Raw genomic sequence first — 25,149 nt, forward strand, 5'->3', positions numbered from 1 at the left:
TAGCTAACGTTGAAATAATGTGGAACCTGTACATAACATCTGTTTCGTTTTTAAGGTTTCTCCCTTTCATTAAATAATTATTCTATACAAGTCTCAACTCAGTATGAAATAAAAATCCCAATTTAAGAGGAAAAAATGTGTAATTTCCCTCTGGGATAAATAAAGTATTTTTTAATTTCTTTTCATAATCTACCAGCAATGAACAGATGAAGTATTCGTAGTTATTCAGCTTTTCAGAAAAACAAGACTGTGACCCTGCCACACGCTACTGAAATTTGAATTTATATTTTTAGTACATCATCTTATTCTGATTTTGTATTTTGCCTTATGTACAGTTTCACCCTCTGTCCTGAGAGAAATGAGCCACTTGCGCCATCAAGCGTTGTGCTCGGGAACACGCAAGGCGTGACGAGTGACGTTGCCTGTTTACAACTGCCAATGAGCACGTGGTGGACTACATCTTGAGCTGTCATTGGTCTATCTAGCACTGATATGGGCGGGGATTCTTCTGTGACAAACCAATGGTGTCTGTCATGTAAATTCTGTTCGAAATTTTCCCGGGAAATCTGAGTTTCGCGGGAGGGCTCTTGAGCGCGTAAACCGTATCCCTTCATTCATCAGGCCGTTTCCTGAAGCCATTTCTAGACGGCAGAAACGAGAGTTGAGCTACTTTTAAATCCGTTGCATCTGCCTAAATGCACTTTCTTAAGGAAAAATACTTTTTAAAAGTCGATAATTCAGACATTCTTCTTTACTTCAGTCTAATTATTTTTGTAACAATTGCGACGGATTAGCAGCCACACGGGCTCGAAAGTTCAGAGACAAGAAAGGGGTTACCCCGAATACGCAAGATGAGAAGAGGGATCTCCTCGGCTCCGGACAAAGTGATTTTAGCAGGGGTTGGGGGCTCTTCTCTGGATAATAATATAATTTTAACAGCTCTCTCGGATCGTTTAAACCCCGGTCAATCCAATGCTACTTATATCCAAATAATAACCACACCACCGCCTTGCAACGTTACACATACATCAAATGTGTGTTTATCCGAGCCTCAGGTTAACAACATTTACACAACTCCACAACAAGCTGCAGCAAACGGAGCAGGACAACGACCCGCTCTGGGAAGACCGCCGGTAATAATCTACACAGCTCGTTTTGACATATTTAGCTTGCTACAACCAGACAGGCACGGCGAAATGTTAGCTTGCTAAGCTAGCCGAGCTTGTTGTTCGGGCAGCTAGCGTTAGCTACTTAGCCAGGGCAATCCCACGACTCAACCCTAGCGATGAAGCTAACTTACCACCGCTAGCTAAGTTGCCCAACTAGGCTGGTTAAGTGTTTTGTTGACAGTAGAAAAACTGAAGGCAAGTTTAAGTAAGTTTAGCGGTTACAATAATGAATACCTGTCACGTAAAGGCAAGCTAGCTGAGTTCACAGTGTTTTAGGGTCCGCTTCACCTTTGCTGCCAGATGGAAATATTGGTAAGACATGAGTAACGTTAGCGTTGGCCTAGTAGCTGCTGTTGGTGTCTTTATTTGGGATTGATGGGCTCCCTGGTTCATGAGAGGCTGCATTTTTTAAAAAGCTTTTTAACGAGATGCAAGTATTAAAACTTAGACGACGTGGACTTCTAGATGGATGCAGCTTCATCTCAGCTTTTAAACAACTCGATGGATTTCTCCCAAGTCGTCTCTGAAGATGCAAATCAACTCGGATCTGGCTTTAAACTATATTAGCTTAAAAGGCTAGTGATACTATAGATAATGAGAGAACATAAGTCGTTGTCCGCATTGACTTGTATTTTGCACAAGTGCTCCTTCTTTGTTAATAAAGTAACGTTGTGATGCATTTCGTGCCAAGTAAAGTGAAACTGGAGTTTGTTGCTTTGGAACTAATTGCACACTTCCTGTATTGTCAACACTTGCAAAACCACATAAATTGGTAATCAGGGTGTAGGTTTGTTCATTTGCTATTCATCGTTCATGAAATAAACCAGTGGGATCTCGGGCTTTAGCCATGACCAGGCAGGGGGTGAGGGGAACTGCTTGCTGATGTAAAATGGCTGACACTTGGGCTGTCAGAGGACATATTATTCTTTCTCAGTCTTGTGCTAGATAAGTAATAACATATGCAAGATAAGATTAGAAAAAAATATTTAAAAGCTTTATGTCTTGAAGGGAAACTGATTTCTTATCTTCAAGGGTTTTGGATAGAATTGCATGAAACATCCACATTGGCTGCACATTGTTTCTACAGTCCACAGAAACTGGGTGGGTTCTTGGCACCCTGGTTTAGGAGTGTTCTTGAGGTCAGTGTTTCCCAATTCATCTTTAATCAGATGTTTTGGTGTAGTAACACATTTAGAACATGTAGGGCAGGGGGCACTGGGAGGAGGGGGGTGGGGGGTGTCATGATTGGGGAACATTTTGCAGTGTATATACAGTATGAATGTGTGTGCATGTAAAACTTTTTTTTTTTTTTTTTTTTAAAGAAAAGTAAAATGAAAGATAACTCTCTTTAAAATGATGTTTAGCTGCTTGCAGTTTCCATGATAAATGTAACTGGATATCTGAATGTGTTGCTTAAATAGGCTTAACCATGGTGTTAAATACAGCTGAGGCGGCAACTTGGCATGTGCTCTCACCAAAACTGGGTGAAAATAACTGGTAGAAGTGTGTTTATAATGCTCTTAAGTTGAGTTGGGATATGAAAATGAATTATTATAGGTTTTTCTTTTCAATAGTTGGATCATTAAGGTATAAAAGAAGCTTACAGGTGGCCGTTAAACTTGTACGTGGAAGGGAAGTATTATTAATAGTAAATATCTTGACAATATTGAAACTTTCCACATCCATGAGTAAAATATATGATTTCTTTCAGGTAAGGAAGGTATACACCCTGCGTGATACTTGTTTAGTTTGGTGTAGGGGCTTCAGCATCTTGGTCAATCCCACTGATGTGACTCGTTCACAAGCTATTGGGCTTTTTCTTGGCCATTCAGTTTAGAGAAAAAATGTAACAATGAAAAATGGTTTTGTGCCATTTCCACCTCAATGACTAAGGGGTTAAATTGGCACTATTTCACAAGATGCATGATTATTTTGATGGAAAACTTTTCTTTAGATCTTTTGCAAAATTGGAGTAAAATATTTAAAGGGTAAGACTACAGAAAACAGTGCATCCAATTTCTTTGATCAAAGTGAATCAGTGGAATTTACTCAGCAAGTAGGTTCCATGTTGAACAAGCTATATAAGTTTTTAAGTTCAGTTAAAACTAAGCTTGGAAGTTGGATTCGGTGTGAAAAGTGATACCTCTGTGTTACCTTCAGGAGCTACAATTTGTGTTGTTTTTTTTTTTTGTGTGTGTGTGTGTGTCTTTTTAAGGCGAAAAGGCGTTTGGCACTTGATGATTCAGACCACCAGTATCAATCAGAACCAGCCAGAACCCCAAGAGGTAGAGGAGGAGCCACAGCAGCCAATGGAGCACGGCTAAAGACGCCTAGAAGTAAGAAACGGATGCATAGTTTTCAACATTGTGTGTTGAGTCAACCAGAATGTTTCAGGTTCACCATGTGCAGGAGACGGTTTGAAATGAGCAGTTTTACTGACATCGTTGCACTGTATCATATCGGAAAACCTGAATAAGAATCAAGATTTTCCTGCTAAGTTGTCTAATTACTAAACTCTTGACAAGATATACATCATGGACGGATAACCTGTGTCCCCTCCCTTTCTCCTGTTGCTGTGGGTTTCTCAAAAGCAAACTCTTATCATAGATATGCAGTTATTTAAATATATTGGATTTAAACTAATTTAGTTATGCTTAAGAGAGGTGATGTGCCACATGGTGCAGAAAATGATATAAACAAATAGAATTACTTTTACACAAAAATACATTTCCTTTTAAAGAATCTTTACTAACCTGAAGCTTTTCTGGTGGTTTTGATTAAATATAACCTACTTATTATCCTTTCAGAAGGATTTTAGGTGCTAATGTGTTTAAAAATGCAATATTATGCAGCTTAGTGCTCTTATACTGGTTTCACACTGGAATCGTAGCATGTTTGCGGTGCATGTCCTCTGCTGAACCTCCGTGTGTATTTTCATCACTGATCCTTCTGCTGCCCGCACAGTCAGATGATTGTGCTTATTATTTTTTTTTTTTAGAGGTGATAAGAAATTAAATAAAAGATGACCACCAAATGTTTCAGTTTTACATTGTACTGAGAACTGCTTCAATAACATTTCTTACTAGTGTGGAAAAGAAGAAAAATATCTAAAATGTGGCAGGGGGGCTGGGAGCCACTGTGGATGTTGTAAATATCTGCTGTGGAAGTAGAAATGAAATTGATGATTTAATTCTTTACATTTATTTTTCACATGCCACGTTCTCTGTATGTAGCGTACTGGAAAGTGCTGCAGCTGCATCTACCCAGGGAACACCATCTACATAATGGCATTTACACAGAAAAAAGTCATTTAAAATAGTTCCCCTTGTGGAATATTTAAAGTCAGTGTGTATTAGTTGGTCTGTGTTCACACCCAGATGGTCATTTTCTTCCTCTGCTTTAAATCTTCAGTTTAATTTTTCACAATGTTTTTTTTTTTTTTTTTTTTTTTAAACCAATGGTAGGGTTTCTGGTTTTGTTTTTATATATTGTTCAAAATTGTGTTAAATCAGAATAAATTGTATTTTTTTATTTTTTTTATTTCTTTGCCTCAAAATATCTGACACGTACTTCTCAGGGTATGTTTTTGTTAGCTGGGGAACTTTAGGATCATGTGAAGTGATAGAATTTATCTATTTCTTTGTTTTCTTTCTTAGTAAATATTTCAAAGAATTCTTTTTGTTTTGTGCCTGCCTTCAGCACCTAAGTCTCCACCAGAGAAGACTCGATATGACACCTCTTTAGGCCTGTTAACAAAGAAGTTTGTGGACTTACTCGCTCAGTCATCCGATGGTGTTTTGGACCTCAACCTTGCTGCTGAAACTTTACAGGTAAAATTTAACCAAATGAAAAATAGACTTGGACTGATGTTTTTATGAACGTGTACAATAAAAAGACCCTTTTTTTCTGCTGCTTAATGACAGCTTTGTCTTCAGTAGGTCTGTAAATTAGGTGAATGTGGTCTCAAATGAACACAAACACAATTAATTAGGGCTGTTCAGTTTTAATCCGACAAACATACATTATGGAAAATGGAATAACTGGTATCATTTGATCCCTTAATTTGATTTCCCAACTCTATACACATTCTTACTTCATTGTTGAGGAGTTGCAAGCACACTCTTTACACATGTACTTTAGTTTATTTCAGTTTACAGGGATCCATACATTCACTGCTCCCTTAATTTTATTATTTCAGTTATTTCTTAATAGATTTACTGGTGTGTTTGGGATCATTATCCTGTTGGACAGCTGACCTCACTTTTCATTACTTTGAATGCTTGAATATCCCAAGTCGACTCCCAGACTACAACGTGTCTATGTTCTGTGGATGCAAAAACAATCCAAAATCATCACACCTCCACCACCATGCTTTAGTGCTGATTTCAAGTTTTTGTGTTTTTTTTTTTTCACTCAATATGGGATGTGGTTTTTCCAAACATTTAGACCTCTGTAAGTCTAAATGACAGTTTGTTCCAGAGTTCTTGTTTTTTGTTCATATGCAGTTTTGCAAACCTAAACTGAGCTGCCTTATTGCATTTAGAAAGAAGAATCTGTCTTTAAGGTAGTTTTTTTTTTTCAACAAACTGTACTTTCTCAAACTTTTAAAAGTACTGTTCTGTAATTAATTTTGACATACTTAGGCCTGTAGAGGATTAGATGTAGCTCATGCTTTTGTTTTTGCCGTTTCTCTGGAAGCAATAGTTGCTTCTCACAGTAGCAGCACACGCTTGCTACTTCCTTCATCCCTGAAGAAAATCATTCAGTAGGAGTACACATACATTTTAAGCACTGCCTCATAGTTAGGCTTAGTGCTTTGTTAAATACGTAAAGAAGACATAGACCTGAGCATTGTTGCTTTATGTCAGGATGTATAACACCTAGAAGGGGAAAATTAGATGTACTTCCTTCACGTGACTGTATCTTGGATGACAGCTGGTTTTTCATGAGATTTGTGAAGCTGTGATTATGGTAGTATAGTATTTTTTGGCTAAAACCCAGCTGGACAATCAACACTTTATATTAGCAGGTTTGAGGTGACAAAAGCCAAGAGGTTGGTACTGGTGGTAGTTATATTGATGATGGGAATGTCTACATTGATGCAAAAGTGCAGTTGTGCTGTTATGACGACTACTTGCTTTCAGCGTCCCACTCAGTTGGATGTGTTACGAATCTTGTAATTGACATATTGAGCTGACTGACATATTACTTAAAATGATACTGGGTATCCTGGTTTTGGCTACATGGCTAAAATGGTCATTCTGGAAACTATCTGAAGATGCAGACTGTGTGTTACCTCTCACACACATTACACACCTTTGTTTTACTTTTCCTTCATGCTACTTAACAGACTGTAGTCAAGTCATTAATATGTATGAGGTACTGGGAAGTGAATTGTAAATTGGGGATTACCAGTTTTGGTTGTTGAGTGTTGCAGTTAAGTTTTGAGACGTGTCCTACATCACATCTCAACTTTGATCAACAAGTCATTAAAAGGTGTGGGTACAACTTGAAAACAAAGTTGTTTCGGAGATCTGTGTAATTGTTGTAGGAGCAGGGAAACATTTAAATCCTGCAGGGTGCTGGCTGTCGAGGATCGATGATGGACATTTCTGCCCTGAGTCAAATGAACACACCAATGCTCCTTTTTGTTAATGTGACTGTGGCAAGTCAGACTTGTGCAGAGTTAAAAGTATTATGATAATGCTGATGGTACCACTTGTCCATAGACAGGAACTAGCCGCTTTTATTGGTCAGTTTCAGTGTGTAGTTGCAACAGCTGACTTTGGCGTGCCAGGTGCACACATCGCACTTTTATCACACTTATTTGTATACGTACGCTTGCTCTGCCTCTGTTACAACCATGCTCTCTCAGGTGGGTCAGTGTTAACCCACCTATGTGTAACAAAGGCACATCAGTCGTGGTATGGAGATGTTAGAAAGTAGTGCTTTTTTCATTTCGTGGCACTGTATTGGTACGGTACACTAATCTTTTTCCTTGTATGGAACTGATACTGATCTATACCCCTTTGCTTTGGTTCTGGTTCCAAACATGTTGAGCCGATACTGTCTGATGATGCTGAGACACAGCGTGTTGATTGACGAGATTATCTGTGGCTGTAAACTGCTACAAACACGAAGCAGATGGATTGTTTGTCTGGTCAATCACAAATAAATACACACAGTGACATTGCACATCTCTTTTGTGCTGCCATACCTTCACATATGTAACATTTATAGCTTTTTTTCCACACAGCTGACACTCATTGTGTCAGGATTGTGACTTAACGCCACGTCAGTGTGTGACATTATGTGACACGTAGAATTAGCTCAAGTGATACTGGCAGTATTAGGAAGACTGGTATTCTCCACCATGCCAATGTTTTCTTGAATCACAAAACATTTCTTTTAGAGGGCCAATCCAGGCCGTACTTGCTTCAGCAAGACTTGTGTACCAGCTGGCTTTACTTCATTGATCCAATTGGTTGAAGCCAGCTAGCGACACATGGTTCATCCAATCACCTAGGTATCACTTAAAACTGCTTACACACTTTTTTAGTCTTCAACAATGCCTTCGCAGTTGGTTCTGGGTTCAATTCTTGAACTAAAAAATGTTGCAAATGCTGTCAACAATCGCATGTGTTGGTTTGTTTGGTGATTTGTTTTTCACTGAGAAATCGACCGCTGTGTAACTGGCTGTGCTGTTTTTCAGGTTCAAAAAAGGCGACTGTATGACATCACCAACGTACTAGAAGGCATTCATCTTATCAAGAAGAAATCCAAGAACAATATTCAATGGATGTAAGTGATCAGCAGCTCCTCCTTGTCTGAGGATTTCTCTTAAGCCTGCTATGCCACGGGAATAGGGGGGGTGGTGGTGATGGTACTTGATTAGGCACTAAAACAACTACAGAAGAACTCTGTTTGTACTAAATATGCTATAATTTTCCCCCTCTTTCTTTTTTCACTGACAGGGGCTGCAGTCTGTTGGAGGTAGAGGGGGCACTGAGCCAGAGACAAAGACTGACGGCTGAAGTTTCTGCATTGGGAGAAGAAGAACAGAGACTCGAACAACTCATCCAGAGATGTACCATCGATATGAGACACATGAGCGACTTAGCTGGCAACCAGAAATATCCTTTTGGACGTTTTGTGATCCCTGAAATAGAAGTAACAGCCAGTTCTTTTTCCATTTCAAACTAATTTTCATTATCCGCAGGGTAAATGGAGAGGCGGCTGTTCGCGTGCAAGGTTTACCACGTGCTTGCTATCCTCTGTTTGGGACGCTGCAGTAACAAAACCTCAACTGTGATTTGAAATTTAGTAAAGGGATTACAAGTGCAAGTCATCCTCAAACACTGCCAATTCATTTAATCTGTATCACACACACTTTACTGAATGTAGAGTTTTGATCAGGACAAAAAATGTAAAATGACCTTATTTTTGAAAAACGTGTCTTACCCATCATGGTTTTTGTTTCTTTAACCATCATGTTTCCACATATGCTTATGTCACATATCAAGACATCAAACAGGTGGACAGCTTCAGAGACCAGACGGTTATTGTTGTCAAAGCGCCTACAGACACCAAACTGGAAGTACCAGACCCTGATGAGGTTTGTGCGCATGAAAAAAAAAAAAACAACAAAAAACTTGTAATTTTTGTGTTTAAACTCCTGTTTATTTTGGTCTGTTGTCTTCCAACATCTCAACAAAACTGTTCCACATTTGATCACTTTTGATCTTTCCCATATAATACTGGTAACAATTTAGACTGGGCATGAAGTCTTGTTGTTGAGTTTTGGAAGGACGACTCTGGCTGAATGTTGTTTTTTTTAGGTTTGTCTGGTCTCTAAGCTAAATTGACAAACTTGTTTGTGTTGAATTTCTGGACAGACTGAATTATTTCCTGATTCCTTGAGGTGGAAAAGAGGCTTGCATTTTATTTTGAAACCATCCATACTGGTCTGATTTGAAGTTTTATTCCCTCTCCAGAGTTTATCCATACACCTGACCAGCACCAAGGGTCCCATAGAGGTTCTTCTGTGCCCAGATGAAGAGAATGACATCAGGAGTCCTGTAAAAAATGGCAACATTGATATTAATGGGAACTCCCCTTTCCTCAAAGTTGTTCAAGGTTTGTTTTGGTCTGACATCAGTGATCATACACACTACTTGGGTTCTTTTTCATTTTGTAAAGCATAAAGATTGATTTAGATTTCTCTTTTCTTGCAGAGCTATTTAATTAATTTCTAAATAAAGTTAATCACGGTGACCCTTTTTCTTCAAGCATCATTGTTTCTTCTTTTTTTCGCCCCCTTTTTAAAGAGAGATTTCTAAAGCGATTGCCATAAAGATATTGAACAATTCAGGTGTTTTGTTTCTGTACACTGGATACATCTAAATATTAACTCAAGAGGAAAAGCTATTTTATTCCACTGATAAACTAAAAGATTCTGTTTAAAAAGATGTATTTTACACGTGCCAGATATGACAAAGCTTAAATATACGTAAGTTAACAAGAAAACACTCACAAGAAAAGATAAGTAAGTTAAGTAAAAACAAACAGAAAAAAATGAAAGTTTGGGGGCTGGGTTCAATTGGACAGACATTTCTGAAAAAAAATCATATCCTCTTTTGGTTTGATTGCGAGCTGCACAAAATTCAAGAGAACCAAACCACCTGGACGTCACAAAATTAAACCTGGTGCTGCTTGCAAGAAGGTGACCAAACAGCAGCAGTGTGACTGCCCTTAGCTATAGGTTTATTGATCAGCGTACACGTGTGTCTAAATTATTTTTTCATCATGCAGACACACATGTACATAAAATGCACAGTGAAGTCCGACCAAAGTCTTTGCAGCTTGTAACATTCCTGATATACTTTTGGCTCAAGTAGAATATTGCAGTGCAACGTGGCTTCAACAACAATAAAAAACACCTTTAGAATGGGCACAATTACTGACATTAAAACAGTTATGAGATTTATATTTTTAATAACTATATATTCTTTGTTTAACCAGTAAATATAAACATAAAATTCAAAGCAGAAATGTATGTAATGTTTGAATCATCGGTAGGACCGACAGTATTGCAATATATGAACTGATTGGACTCATGCAAACACCATTATTGCAATATTGTTTTGTTCAGAACAAGATCCAGTTTTGTTTCTGCATGGAAATAAACCGGTACAAATAGGGAAAAGAAACAGAACATCTTTACCATAAGACTGTTGTCAGCTGATTCTCACTGAAATGCCAAACCTCAAATGGTAGAAACCAACATGAAAATAAATTTAAAATTTTTTTTTTCGTCCATCAGTTTTCTGCAGATGAATGGGGGATTTTTAATGGCAGTGCAAAACGATCACATTGCAGCAGCTATGACAGACCCATGATGTGTTCAAGCCTCTGCATGTAAAACGTTTGATGACGAGGGGAAAATACAAAGTTTGTTTCTTTTCATAGATTCCAGTTGCAGCACCATTTCTCCCAGCTCCTTCCTGTCTCCAGCTGCCTCGTCCTCTGCTGTTGCTGTTACGACTCTATCCCCCATCTCGTCCCCTTACACCAGTCTCCTCCAGCAGACAGAAGACCAGATCCAGTCATCTCTTGGGCCTTTCTTAAACCTGGGGCCTCCCATGGAACAAGACGACTACCTTTTGGGTTTGGGAGATGACCAGGGAATTAGTGACTTGTTTGATGCCTGTGACTTTGATAAAATGCCATCGCTTGGTCTGGAAGATCTTCTGTGCAGCTAGCATTAGCTGTAAGAAGACGGAGACCAAAACATGGAGGGCTTTCTTGCCCCACAGGAAGCTCAGTGCCATGTTTTCCATGGCAGGAACGATAAATGGCCTGATCAGTGAGAAGCTTTTTTTTTTTTTTCCCCACTTAATGGTATTTTACAAAAGTGGTATAAAAATATCGGGGAAGGGAATCCACCTCTTGGTTTCGTGTGGTGTTTCACTGTACAGACACCAACAACAGGCAGAGAAGTGTGAAGAAAAACACTCTCACACCACCAGGCGTTACTACTGCAAATGTCCTGGTTAACTGGGTTGGGTAAAGCTAATTCTAAGATCAATCTGTTCGCATTTAAAGATGAAGATTTATCAATATATTCAATGTAAATCATTCTGATGTGCAGATTAATGCAGGTAAACCTTAATGTGTTAATGCTAAGTATTGTGGGAGTGGAAATCTGACGAACTATCAACTGGATTCATACGCCAATGTTCCTGTGATTGAAGGCTAGTATTGTTAACTGTTTAGGCATCTTTGCGTGCTGTTGTAGAATTGTTTAGAAATTAGAAACTAAAAATGAAGCGGGGCAGTTTTGGTGTGCAGCATTCATGACTACAGTTAGGTAACGGTTAGGTCAGGCAGGCAATGGTTTTGGCCGCCTGCCTTGTCTGCACATCCTCTGGCCCGTCACATTGGTGTGTGCAATTGAGCACCACGCTCTGTTTTATAAGTTGCACGGAAGCTTATGTTGGAATATGCTCTTAAGCAGGAAGAGTGTACAACTCTGTCATACAATGAAACAGAGGGCAATGCAAATTTTAATTGTGCAAAGATGTATACAGAAATACTCGCCGTAAAAAAGTTATTTTTTATCCCTTGTAACCAAGAAGTCTGTTTTTGTTGGAAATGGATAACAGAAAAGCCATTGCCCCTTCCATCCAAGGGAGTTTAGCACCTGGTGTATTTTTAAGAACCAGCCCTTTGAGGACATAAACTTAAAAATGACTTCCAACATTTCTGCAGTTTTTGAATTCTGGACTCAAACTACTTTTCGCTTCTTACCTGTGACTGTATTTGAATTTCCTCTAATGCCTCCTTAGATTGTGCAAGTCTGACTTTAATAACTTGTCACTGCCTGTTCAGTGTGCGTAAAGGAAGCATTGAGTCTTTTTGTCTTTTTTAATTCAAGAGATGTAGAATTTTAATGGATTTTAGAACTGTAAAGTCATGGAAGAGAAGATGATTTCCACTGAATTTGACTTAAGTATGTCATGGAAGCCCCCTTCCCCTCCTTTCCTCCCAAAAAAGCCACAAAATATAAACATTTCAATGAGACAAAGCAAAAGGAAAAAAAGGAGATAAAAAAAACATGTTGATTTAAAGTTGCTTAATTTGTAAACAGTGAATTCAGTCTTGACATGCTGAAATAGAAGCCACAAATTTGTAGAAATTACAGGTAATCTTTCTGCTGCTAATACCCTCTTCCCCCACCGCCCCCCTTCCCCTGTCCCCTGCCCCATCTGTGTGCGCCTGAGTAGTTGCGTGTGCAGGTTGAATGAGTTTTCATACCAGCTTGCTGTAGTGTAAGCCAGCTGTGTGTAAATTGATGTACAGTTTTCTATGATTTTTCCCCCCAATGCACAAGGTACTGTAGGCTACCTCTCACTAAATGTTTAACAATAGTAATAGGTTGTAGAGGTCAATGCCATTGTGTGTGTGTGTGTGTGTGTGTGTGTGTGTGTGTTGTTGAATTTTCTTTTTTTTTTTCCTCATAGAAAGCATTGTATTATTTAGAAGTTGAATGCCCATATATCAGAACAATACATTTGATCATAAATCCATTTAATGTTTTAAATGTCATCTTTAGGGTGCACATGTGACGGGGAAAAACAAATAAGTTGACAGGTATATTGCAATTTTGTATTTGTTTTGATGTTTTCTGTAAGTTATTGAGTTATTTTGTCAGTGTTTTTGTTTGAGCAGCTCAAACAAATGCATACATGTGCAGTCTTTCATGAACATTTGCGCTTTTGCTGTTCATCAACAGATGTGTCTGATAACGTCGCTGTGGCAGGATCATTTAGGTGAAAAGCTTTGCTTTTGTGAGACTGAGTCAGTATTGGAATGTGAGGGAGTCTTAGACACTTTGATGAAAAATAAAGAAAAGAAAGTTCATGCTCCTTAAACTAGCTTGGAGACTGCTGAAGTTTGATGACTGTAAAAATGAGCTCACATTGTTTAGTTAATCAGAGAATTCAGACACCCAGTTAGCTTTGCTTAGCAAGTGCCACAACCGGAAATGAATACAGCTGACTTGAATGCACAGAAATATCCCTATTTATGGTCTACAATTGCCCTATAAGCAGATTTCTATTAGTTTATTTTGTGTGTTCCAGATACGTTTTCTCATTTGTTTTCCCCTCTTGGTCCCATGCTTTAGATTATACAGAAAATTCTAAAAAAAAAAAAAAAAAATTCTCATCCATTTCAAGCAACCAGAAGGTAGTTGAGATATTTTTATGTGTTGGAAACATGGTTTTTAGGAAAGTATACTTTTCCATAAATTTCAATGGAATGTTTGATTTTAATGCACCACTAAAAATGTTTTGTATTATGGGTGACTAAAAATTAGAGCTTGTTTTCTATTGTATGGTTCTGATGTGTGATTAGATCTGACAGATACGTTATAATTTGGCTTAATATGATGTTAATGGTAGCCCAGATTAAAATAGAAATGTTTCTTTCTGGCTATTTCTTTAAGTTAAGCTGTTACCAAATATACAGTATACTTATGAAGATTCTGTGAAGATTATGCTGAAGAGTAGCTTTTTGATAGAAAAAAAAAACCAAACAAAACCAAACAAATTACTTTAAAAGTACAAAACTGCTGCCTGGCTCCACTAACAACAAAAAAAGTAATTTGCTGTTTGAGTGCATGGATGAGAGTGCTGTTGAATGTTAAATGTAAACTAATTGGATGTTTTTTGATGTCTTATTTGGTTATGAATTGTTTCTATATCAATTTAATGAGGAATTTGAGTTGGGGGGGGGGGGGGGGGGGGGTCATATGGAATTGTTTTTCGTACTTTGGGCATTTGTAATTGAAAAAAAAAAGAATAAAGGCTATATGAATAACTTTTGTTGACTATCATTTGGGTCAAGTTTTACTATGGTAATTAAATAGGAAATGTATGTTTTAGAGTGTTTGTATTGTTGGAAACTGTAAAACAGGACAAAAGTAAATAGTAATTAAAGTTATTATTGCATAATGAGTGACATGGTGCTAATGGGATGGTCAAAACAGACATGTTCAAGCAAATATAAACATGTCTACATGTCCATGGGTCAAAATGACTGTTTTTTCGCAGAATACGTAATAGCGCTGTTTGTCCTTTTTCGCCTTCCGTACACGCAAAAAGCATGGCGGTCTAAGAGTTGTGAATAGTGTTTGATTGTGTAAAGTTACTTTATCTCGTTTTTATAAACGTCTTTGATTTTGATTCGGATTTGTCATCCTTGATAACCAGATATCTGCTCAGGTAACAGCCATATCTGATGTTTTATTTGGTCTATGAGATCAATAATAGAGGCACGTGGGTTGCAGTTCTGCTAGCTTCGTTAGCTAGCTAATAGCTTTTCCATGTTGACAAACAAAAATATACTGATATGTGGCCAGATGTCCAGCCAAGCAGGGGTTTACACAGGTGTTTCCCATTTGTATCAATCAACGCATATGTAGGACATGAGCGCAAGTACTGAAGTTAGAGGTAAAATGTAACAATTCTTCCATAACTTGAAAGAGCGATTATTTGAATGCATTTACTTTTTATTTTCTTGAAGTACTGCATGTTATCTTTTTATATATTCTGTATACTCCGTGTGCACACCAAAGGCATAGTCTAGTACAGATAAAAGTACAGGTATGTTGCAATGTCGGTGTTTTACCTTAGGTCTGTATCATAACCCACCTGACTTATGAACTTTTACAATGCGGATTTTTTTTTCCCTCTTGGAAAGCTAATATTGTGTTGTTGCTACCATTTTTTCGAGTTTGACTAGTAAAAAAAAGTCGAAAATTCGTGAATTACACCACCGTGTTTTCAAAAAAAGAAAGCTAGACATCAAACTACAGACGTCCGCTAATTACCCATTAATTTGAGCCACGTGTGTTGCAGCAGGGAAACTCCTAACACTTTCTCGCCCCTACTTTAAACCCTTGAAATGCTAATTGTACTTGCAATTGCAAATTGAGAATTTAGTTGAAGCAGTATTATGTTTCATATATGATCAGTTTATGCTTACCTTCATACATTTATGTCAATTTACTCGTGTGTGTGTGTGTATGTGTGTGTGTGTGTATATATATATATATATATATATATATATATATATATATATATATGTATGTATGAACACTGCTCAAAAGAAATAAAGGGAGCACTCAAGTAGACCTACATTATAGTTGTTGAATGTGCTGACAACTAAATCATACAAAAATTATCAATGAAAATAAAATGTAACAACCCATGGAGGTCTGGATTTGGAGTTATACTTAAAATTAAAGTGGAAAAACACACTACAGGCTGATCCAACTATGATGTCCTTAAAAACAAGCCAAAATGAGGCTCAGAAGTGTGTGTGGCCTCCCAATAACACCTGGGCATGCTCCTGATGAGGTGAGGGTTTCTTCTGAGGGATCTCCTCCTAGACCTGGACTAAAGCATCCACCAACTCCTGGACAGTCTGTGGTGCAACTTGGCGTTGGTGGATGGAGCGAGACATGATGTCCCAGATGTGCTCAATTGGATTCAGGTCTGGGGAACGGACGGGCCAGTCCATAACATCAATGCCTTCGTGTTGCAGAAACCGCTGACACACTCCAGCCACATGAGGTCGAGCATTGTCGAGCATTAGGAGGGACCCAGGGCCAACCGCACCAGCATATGGTCCCACAAGGGGTCTGAGGATCTCATCTTGGTACCTAATGGCAGTCAGGCTACCTCTGGCGAGCACATGGAGGGCTGTGCGGCCAAAGAAATGCCATCCCACATCATTACTGACCCACTGTCAAACCGGTCATGCAGGAGGATGTTGCAGGCAGCAGAAGATGCACCACGGCGTCTCCAGACTCTGTCACGTCTGTCACATGTGCTCAGTGTGAACCTGCTTTCATTTGTGAAGAGCACAGGGCGCCAGTGGCAAATTTGCCAATCTTGGTGTTCTCTGGCAAATGCCAGACATCCTGCACGGTGTTGGACTGTAAGCACAACCCCCACCTGTGGACGTCGGGCCCTCATACCACCCTCATGGAGTCTGTTTCTGATTGTTTGAGCAGACACATGCACATTTGTTGCCTACTGGAGCTCATTTTGTAGGGCTCTGGCAGAGCTCCTCTTGTTCCTCCTTGCACAAAGAAGGAGGTAGCAGTCCTGCTGCTGGGTTGTTGCCCTCCCACGGCCTCCTTCACGTCTCCTGATGAACCGGCCTGTCTCCTGATAGTGCCTCCATGCTCTGGACACTATGCTGACAGAAACAGCAAACCTTTTTGCCATAGCTCGCATTGATTTGCCATCCTGGATGAGCTGCACTACCTGAGCTACTTGTGTGGGTGGTAGACTCAGTCTCATGCTACCACTAGAGTGAAAGCACCACCGGCATCCAAACATGACCAAACCATCAGCCAGAAAGCATCGGAACTGAGAAGTGGTCTGTGGTCACCACAAGCAGAACCACTCCATTATTGGGTGTGTCTTGCCATTTGCCTATAATTTCCATCTGTTGTCTATTCCATTTGCACAACAGCATGTGAAATTAATGTCAGTCAGTGTTGCTTCCAAAGTGAACAGTTCGATATCACAGAAGTGTGGCTGACTTGGAGTTACATTATGTTGTTTAAGTGTTCCCTTTATTTTTTGAGCAGTGTATGTGTGTGTGTGTGTGTGTGTGTGTCTATATATATATATATATATATATATATAAAGTACACACACACACTTGAAAAATTTCACTGCATTTTATTTTATATATATATATATATATATATATATATATATATATATAGATAGCACCTCACAATATACACAACATTCCATAATAAACCTCTATTGTAGAGATAGTGTTTAGCATTTGTTCTCACAGCTGGATCTTTGGCCACATATGTTCCTCTTTGCCTAAATTTATTCTGTAGTATGCAGGTGTCATGCAGGTGTCAAGTTTCTGAGAGTCTCTGATCCAACTTATTTTCAGGTCATTATGCCATCTGCCTGTGACTCTCTAATTGAGGACATTGAGGATATGGTGTCCTCCAGTGATCCCACACCTCATGAGAGACAGTCTGCTCGAAAGAACATTATCCCAAGGTCCAGAAAGAAGAAGGAGCTTCTGAATGAGGAGCTTCAAGTGGACAGGTTTGTTTGCCTTTAAACCAAGCTAGCAGCTAAAGGTGGTAGACTGGGGTGGCACGAGAAGGAAACTTTCTTTCAGTTATTTATTTAATAAATGTATAATTTCATGAAATATTCCCTTTGAATAAAATAATCAGAGGTTGGCCTTTTGAAACGTGCAGCGACTCTATTATAAATTCCTTTAGTGGTGAGATGTTTAAAACCCTTCATGTGCTGCTTATTTCAAATGTGTCTCACAAGATTTAGTGGTATGAAAATCTGGGTTTTAACTTCTAAATGTACACTTAAACTGTTTGACAGATGGCCTTTAATATAATGAAAATGTACACAATTCACTGCTTCAATGAAACAGATGTAACCACCACTGGACTTCACATCAGGTGTTTGATCAAACGGCTCTATTTTTATATCCATAAAACATTGTTCCAGGAAGTCTGGAGATAAGTCGCTCAACAAGGAAACTTGCCTGAAAAGTCTGACTCAAACTAGCACCATCTTCTAATTTAACCTCAAGTCGATCTATGAGCACAGCTCAATTTTATTTATTCAAGACAGACATGCAAAGTCTTATTTAGTGCAGCACCTGGAATGCTCAATAAACCTGAATGGATGAATGAAAAGTGGATTAAACAAATAAGGCTAAAAGCAAAATCAGAGTATCTATCTTGTCGTCAGCAGATCAAACACTTGCGATTTATTTATTTATATAAATAATAGAAACACATTTTAATCCAAAACAGGAAAACTGCAGCCATGAACAGAACCAGAGTGGTGGTATATAAGAAAATTGCCATACCACCACGTGCAGTTATTTGATTTCAATAGATTTTTATTATGAAACATATAAAAAGCCAGTCAGTGATTTTTTTTTAACCATTTAGTCCAGTTAAGTGTCACAGGAAAGCTGGAGCCTAACCCAGCTATCATTGTGTGAGAGGGAGGGTACACCCTGGCAAGTCACCAGTCCATCACAGGGCCAACACAGAGAGACAAACAACCATTTATGCTCACACACACTCATAGGGGCAATTTAAAGTAACCAATTAACCTAACATGCATGTCTTTGGACGGTAGGAGGAAGCCAGAGTACCCAGAGAGAACCCACACATACATGGGGAGAACACACAAACTCCACACAGAAAAGCCACCATTCAAGCCTCCCCACAGCTTAGGCTCAAACCAGCGACCTTGCTGTGAGGCCACAGTGCTAGCCACTTTGCCACCGTGCAGCCCAAAACACAAATGGCGTGAGTGCAAAATTTTCCTGACAGAACAATCTTTTGGGAATCCTGTTTCAACTTGTATGAGATTTGCATAAGCTGGTCTGGTCCGAAGCATACCTCACCTCGAGCACTAATTACCATGGTAACTCAACTGGGATGCACTTAAGGCATGTTAATGGAACAGAGCTCTTACTTTGATGAAAAAAGCAAGGATTTCCTCTGATTTCGCTTTATGGAAAATCCCCCTGGAGTCTTATTTACACAACAGTGCATAGGATCCACAGTTTAATACAAAGATACCAAAACATAATCAGGTTGTCTCCAAATTCTTTCACTACTCAACAGTTTATAATGTATAAAGATTCCCCATAGTGAAGGTTTTTTTTTTTCCTTTTTTAATTTTTTTAAATTTATATTGACATTCAGCAACCAAGATAATGTGTTTAAAAGTTAAAATTCATGACAGTGAATTTATAGAAGATTTTATAAAAAACAGTATGACCTGTTGGGAGGTTTGTCAGGGGTTAGGGTCACTTGTTGAGGTCTTCTCTCTTAAAAAAAAAAAAAAAAAAAAAAAAAACAACATGTTTGCTGAGTTCAGATTTACAAAGAAGTTGAACAAATTTGTGGAACAATGTCCTTTAGATAGATTGAGAAAGTGGTAGTTTTTGCTTATGATGCTGAAAGTCACATTTGACAGCTGTATGATGTGAGGATTCATGTATGAACTGCATATGTACAAAGGGGTTATACATGTGCAGTTCATTCATTCATTCATTCATTCATTTTCCGAACCGCTTATTCCAATTCAGGGTCGCGGGGAAGCTGGAGCCTATCCCAGCTGGCTTTGGACGACAGGCAGGGTACACCCTGGACAGCTCGCCAGTCCATCGCAGCATGTGCAGTTCAGTATGCGTAAAAAAGAATTTGGCGCAAGACTGCATGGGTGGAACCACAAAGTCTTGATTAGCCGTACATACATATAACTCAAGTTTTGATATTTTCTGGGCTACAACCTATGTCTCAGCAACTGGTCATCCATCCTGAATTGGCCTGCGAGACGCAGCTCTGATGGCTTCTTCTTTTGTCTCTGGGTCTTGCTTGAGTCGGAGTGACTTGTATTGAGGTCTTTCTGACACTGCACTCCCTAGTTTCTCATTCATGATCTAACAATAATTGTAAGTTGTTGAATGCTGTGCACACTGTGTGTATAAATCAGTATTTTTACTGGTAAAATGGCTGCCTCCCTTTCTTTGTGTGCAGTTGTGAGTTGCTGCTTTGCTGCAGATCAGCTCGTTGGCTGCACTCTGAACAATCATCCCATTTTTGACAGTTCATGTTAGGTCACTTTTTTAAAAAGCTCATTTTGCTATTCTTTGTACCTTTGAGCTGGCTACATCAACTGTGACAATGACACTCTCTGATCCTGATAAACAGCCAAATAATGATTCTTTTTCTTACTTTGACCTCTGTAATTAGCTCCTCAATCTCACTCTGTGCACATCCTCTTGTCCTTTGCAGCGGGTTTTATCAATGTTAATTGGAGTATATTTAACAGTTGGGTAATATTCTACTTGTATACTTGTTTTCTTTTGGGAGAAACCAGTGTGAGGTTACTCGGCTGTACGTGGGTGATCAGTTTCCTGCTCATTGAGATACATAAATGAAAGCACAGGATCAGGTGTGCACATAATCTTATATATTACAAAAAATGTATTTGTGCATACTTCATAGATTTTGTGGCTGTACCCTCTTGATATGAAAGCTGTGCAGTCTTCTATACATGTGGCCCTGGGACATCTTGAGGATTTCATGGTCCTATGTAAGCTTGTATAGCTTTGTGTTCTTGGAGCCAAATTGCAGGCCATTTGTCTGTTGGCTAAGTCTTGGCCATCCAGGTCATGAAATGGGACAGTGATCAAAAACATGGCAGCAAAACCATGACAGAATGCCTAAAAAATGACCAAAGTTTATATGAAATACTGTTGTGGGACCTTAGGAGGGCCGAGTATAAAAAAAACAAATGCCTGCAAACCTCAATGAAGTTGAGGCATATTGTACGGCACAAACTAAAAGCAGCATTCTTGCACAACAGTGTGAGAGACTGATCACATTGTACAGAAATGGATCACTTCAAGTTCTTGTAACGAAAGGTGGCTCTGCAACTAGGCTTAGTTTTGTTCAAATTCATTTTAACATGCTGCAGTAGACCTTGCTTTATTTATCTGAGGTGGTATTTGCCAAATCTTAAACCCTAATTAGGAGCATATGCCTTTTTAGGACCTGGTGCATGTTCTCTCACACATCACTGTGTATTTTAGTATTTAAACATGGTACATAACAGACATAATTAATTCTTATCTCTTTATAGTTTGATCCCTGGCACCCAAAAGATTTGGATGAGAACTTGGGGGTGTAGTCATAACAATTCAGATGGTGAATACATGGCAGGACAGCTGGCTGCCAGCGGATACAAGATGACCGGTAAGAAATGTTTCAGTTTGGTGGTTTGAAGTGCAGTAAATCTATTGACTGGAATGCAACATGACAGAAAAAAACATTTATTGTCATCATACATATTTATTTGAACATGTTGAATAACACTGATCGAAATGCACAAGTCATGTTAGAAACATGTTTAAAGGGAGCGGGAACAAGCTCAGCTGATTAAGTTCCACCCCTTCACCACAAGCAGGCAGTCTGTCCCTATTTACACCCAGTGATATTTGCTATCACATTATTTATGTTCATATTTACAAAGTATAAATACATATCCACATAGTTGAATATCTATATGCAAACCATAAACAAAACATATAAAATAAAAAAAGAGATATCGTAGTTTAGTATGATCAATTTTAAAGATCTTATTCTCTTCTGTATTTTCTATGAAAATGGATTTCTTGTGCAGTGCTTTGAAATGAGTCATACTTACGTATGTTTCTTCAGTTCATTTAATCCATTCCACAATTTCACTCCACACACAGAAATGATAAATGTTCTTAATGTTGTTTTTGCATATGAATGTTTGAAGTTTAGATTTACTCCGAAATTCAACTTCTTATCTTTTTTGATAAACACTTATAAAATGTTTTCTGGGATTAGTTAATTAATTTATTTTATTTTATTAATATTTAGGTGTGAAAAATTTCTCCATCTGCACATATTAATATCTTTAACTTGAACAGTGGAGTAATCTGGTCTAAGTAACCAGCAGAGTGAATTATTCTGATGGCCCACTTTGCAGTATGTATTGGAAGATAATGAACATCTGTAATTATTGCCCCGAACTTCTCCACAGTAAGTTAAATCTGGAGAAACCAATGTAACATAAATAACAAATTTATCTATTATCTAACACATGTTTTGCTTTACTAAGAATGATGCTTCTTGAAACCTTACCATGTCCATGTCTTGTGAGATTTTCAGTTGATTCTGTCATCAAGTATTACACCTGAGAGCTTTATTTTGTCAGCTTGTTTTTTCCTTCTATTACCTTCTATTCACAGTTAAATTCATATCATTTTAGTTTGAATTTTTAGTTTTAAATCCATTCTCCTTCCTTCAGTAATCCATGTTTCTGAGATAGCAATTACTCTGAACGGTTTTGTACTTATTCAGATATTCATTTATGCTATCAAAGTTGGCATAAAGACTCCTATTATTACAATGAAATGTTATCGTCCGTATTGTATTTAAAATTAATAAAATTAATGTGGGTGTATTGATGGAGAGAAGAAAAACATTTGAGCATCGAGACTACATTTCAATGGCTGTGTATAGGACAGATGCCAATAATATCATTAGACACAGGAGGGCAGTGTTGTTTTGAAAGTAGATGCCTTGTGTTTTTATTCCAGTGGGGCACCAAGATTTTCTTTGTATATTGAGCCGGCCAGACTGCAAACTTGTCAAAGCAGATGTGTAAAAAATACAGGTGCCTAGATAAGTTCAGAGTCTCCCAGTCTTAATAAACCAGATGGAATTTTCCTATGCAGACATCTGTCATTTATAAGTTGTTATCATAGTTTGGACACTATAAGAGGACAAAATAATACAACAAAAATACAGTAGTAGCTTATAGATAAAAACTTGAATTGTTTCAATGTTGTTTTTCATCTTGAGGTTTGCATTTCTTTTGCATGAAGTCCAGACATATTATGTTCCAAATAATCCGCCTATTTCTAAAGAGGGTTTTTTTTGTGTGTGTGTGTGTTTGTGTACATAAGTGAGGGAGACCAAAACAAACTAAAAGAATAAAGCAGCTTTAGCTCCATCAGTTAAATTTGATGGTTTTTCTGCTCTTTGTGTATGATCGCAGTTAGGCCCGAGGGGAACAGACTTTTTGTTGTGTGTGTGATTTGTTGTACAATACCTATATGTATGCAGGATGGCTGCTAGTGTTGTTGTTCTGTCTCTTCATGTTCAGTAGAGTGTGTACGTGTGTTTGTGGAAGAGACGGACAAAGAGAGTTAACCCCTTAAGCATTTCCCTCTACATGGGGTCTCCACAGCCATAGAGAGACATTAATCACATCCTTCGAAAATGCAGATGTACCCACTCATTCACATACACTCATCGCACCAGACAGTTTGCTCCTGAACATAAGCCAGCAGTTTTTGCCCTCATCTGGTTGTTCAGGCCCTTGATCTCTTTTCCACCTTTCTTTGTTCTGCAGTTTTCTTTCCCCATGAACTACTTGGTTATTAAACATGTTTTTAAAATCCTGTTTGCCATTCCTACTCTGACCTATGACATATTTCTTTCAGACTCAATACAGTGCACATTACTTCTCTGGTTCTCTTAAATTCCATTGCAGATATAAACAGAAGTAGCTGAAATAAACTTCTCTTTCTGATAATAATGTTGAAATTCCCTGTTATGTATATTAGATATTTTAATCTCTAGATCTTTCTCGCCCTCTTCTTTGCAGCAGGACTGTGCATTAACTACACATTTATAGTGGTTAGAGAAAGCGTTCAGTTGTGTTATTGAATTGAACCTCAGACTTATCCCCCAAACTGCATTCACAAGACTTATTTTATAATGCAAATTGTTGTAAAAAAAAGATCTTAAATGGAAATCTAATGACTGTATTCTGTAAAATTTGAGATTATCTTTTAAAAAACAGAACTTTGCTTCATGCATGTGTCGGTGAGAGAGAATATGTTAAAGATACACATAAGGGAACAAAATGGATTTAGAAATACAAAAATACAATTTGCTTATACATTACACAACTTCATACATTTGCAAGAGTTTTATTATTATGATCATTGTTATTAATAATAATAATGATCATAATAATATGATTAAGCACTTTTCAAGGCATGATTTTTTATGCACTTACTATTCATACTTGATGATGTTCATGTAGCTGAATGCCTTGGGGAACACTGGTGGAAACATGGCAGCTGAGGAACCACTGAAACATGCGTTCACATTCGTACACCAGCAATGGCAACACTGGAGGTCACACTGAAGTGTCTTGCCCATGCATATAATGACGGATTGATTGGAGAAGTGGGATTTGAACCGCCTCCAGTCAGTGGACGACTTGCTGTATTACGCGAGCCACTGCTGCTTTTGTAGGTAATTTTTTTTTTTTACATATCTACACTGGAGATTTTGGGGAGATGGTCTTGACTGTTTGCCCGTTTTTTATTCAGTGCAACTCACTTGAGGTGAAAAGGGATTCTGAAATTACGCTTTTGAAACTGTTGCTTTTTTTTTTTTTTTTTTTTTTTTTTTTTACAGAACATTAAAAATAGCAGATGAAGCTATGTAATTGCAGATTGCTCTCTTGCATAATAACTGCAAATGTTCTGAAATATTTGCTGACATGCTCATGTTCCAGAGCTTTTACTCCGTCCTGACTGGAAATCCTTTGCAGAATGCCAGGAATGAATCTTTTGGACATTTGTTTTCTTGAATGCCACAACTCCAGAATATCTCCAGACCTTTCCTGGTCTCCTGTGCATGGTTGCAAGTGGCTTAAAGCATTTGTGGCATCCTTTATAGATCTGCTTTATATGAAAAAGGCAATTCATAGCAATAATTGTGTGCAGATTAATTATTCAGACTCCCCCACCCCAAAAAAATAAGTTTTTAAAATTGCCCAGAAATTATAATTACTTAACATATCATTATGTAATTTGAAGAAGATGGCCTGAAGCTGTAGAAGAGGGAGGACAGAAAAGAAAATTTTACAGTTCATTTTTTAGTATAGATTGAAATAATTTCTGCTTGTAAATCTCATAAAAGCCTCAACAAGTTGGAATATTCAGTATCTGTTCTAGATCAGAAAGAAGTAATTTTCCTGGAAAATGTTTGGTTTGGAGGTACCGTAGTTCCATTACATGTGTTGATTTTGTATCGCAAACACAATCTGCTCTGTAGCAGGTTGAGCTGCCATCATACTGTACGTTGCCATGGTGACAGACCCTTTTTAAGGAGTGAGTGTCTGGCAGTGAAAACCCAGAACTGAACTCAAAGTCATGGCACTAAACCATTTACATTGCTTTTCTAATACAGACCCACACGTTTTTGTGTGACAGTTTGTTGGAAACTCCTGTTTAATAACTTTACCAGGAAAACTGCTTTTCT

General features: G+C 38.1%; 2 protein-coding genes across 2 annotated transcripts in view; both read left to right on the forward strand.

The window, feature by feature from the left end:
• Positions 1–851: 851 nt before the first annotated feature.
• On the forward strand, positions 852–10,930 carry LOC306756233 (transcription factor E2F3-like; the record flags this gene model as incomplete). The annotated part of the gene is made up of 8 exons (XM_079240933.1): positions 852–1,133; positions 3,385–3,505; positions 4,869–4,999; positions 7,882–7,970; positions 8,144–8,306; positions 8,674–8,784; positions 9,164–9,305; positions 10,638–10,930. 8 exons carry the CDS (start codon positions 852–854, stop codon positions 10,928–10,930), a joined length of 1,332 nt encoding a protein of 443 aa, XP_079097059.1.
• Positions 10,931–14,353: 3,423 nt separating this feature from the next.
• The window catches only part of cdkal1 (CDK5 regulatory subunit associated protein 1-like 1), a 242,924-nt gene continuing 232,128 nt past the window's right edge, over positions 14,354–25,149 (forward strand). The window contains exons 1-3 of the mRNA XM_079240730.1: positions 14,354–14,455; positions 17,163–17,323; positions 20,915–21,027. Of these exons, the coding sequence (XP_079096856.1) occupies positions 17,169–17,323; positions 20,915–21,027 (268 nt within the window). The 5' untranslated portion in view covers positions 14,354–14,455; positions 17,163–17,168. The remainder of the gene's footprint in view (positions 14,456–17,162; positions 17,324–20,914; positions 21,028–25,149) is intronic.

Source organism: Telmatherina bonti (genome assembly GCF_933228915.1).
Source record: "Telmatherina bonti genome assembly, chromosome: 5".
Classification (NCBI taxonomy): Eukaryota; Metazoa; Chordata; class Actinopteri; order Atheriniformes; family Telmatherinidae; genus Telmatherina; species Telmatherina bonti.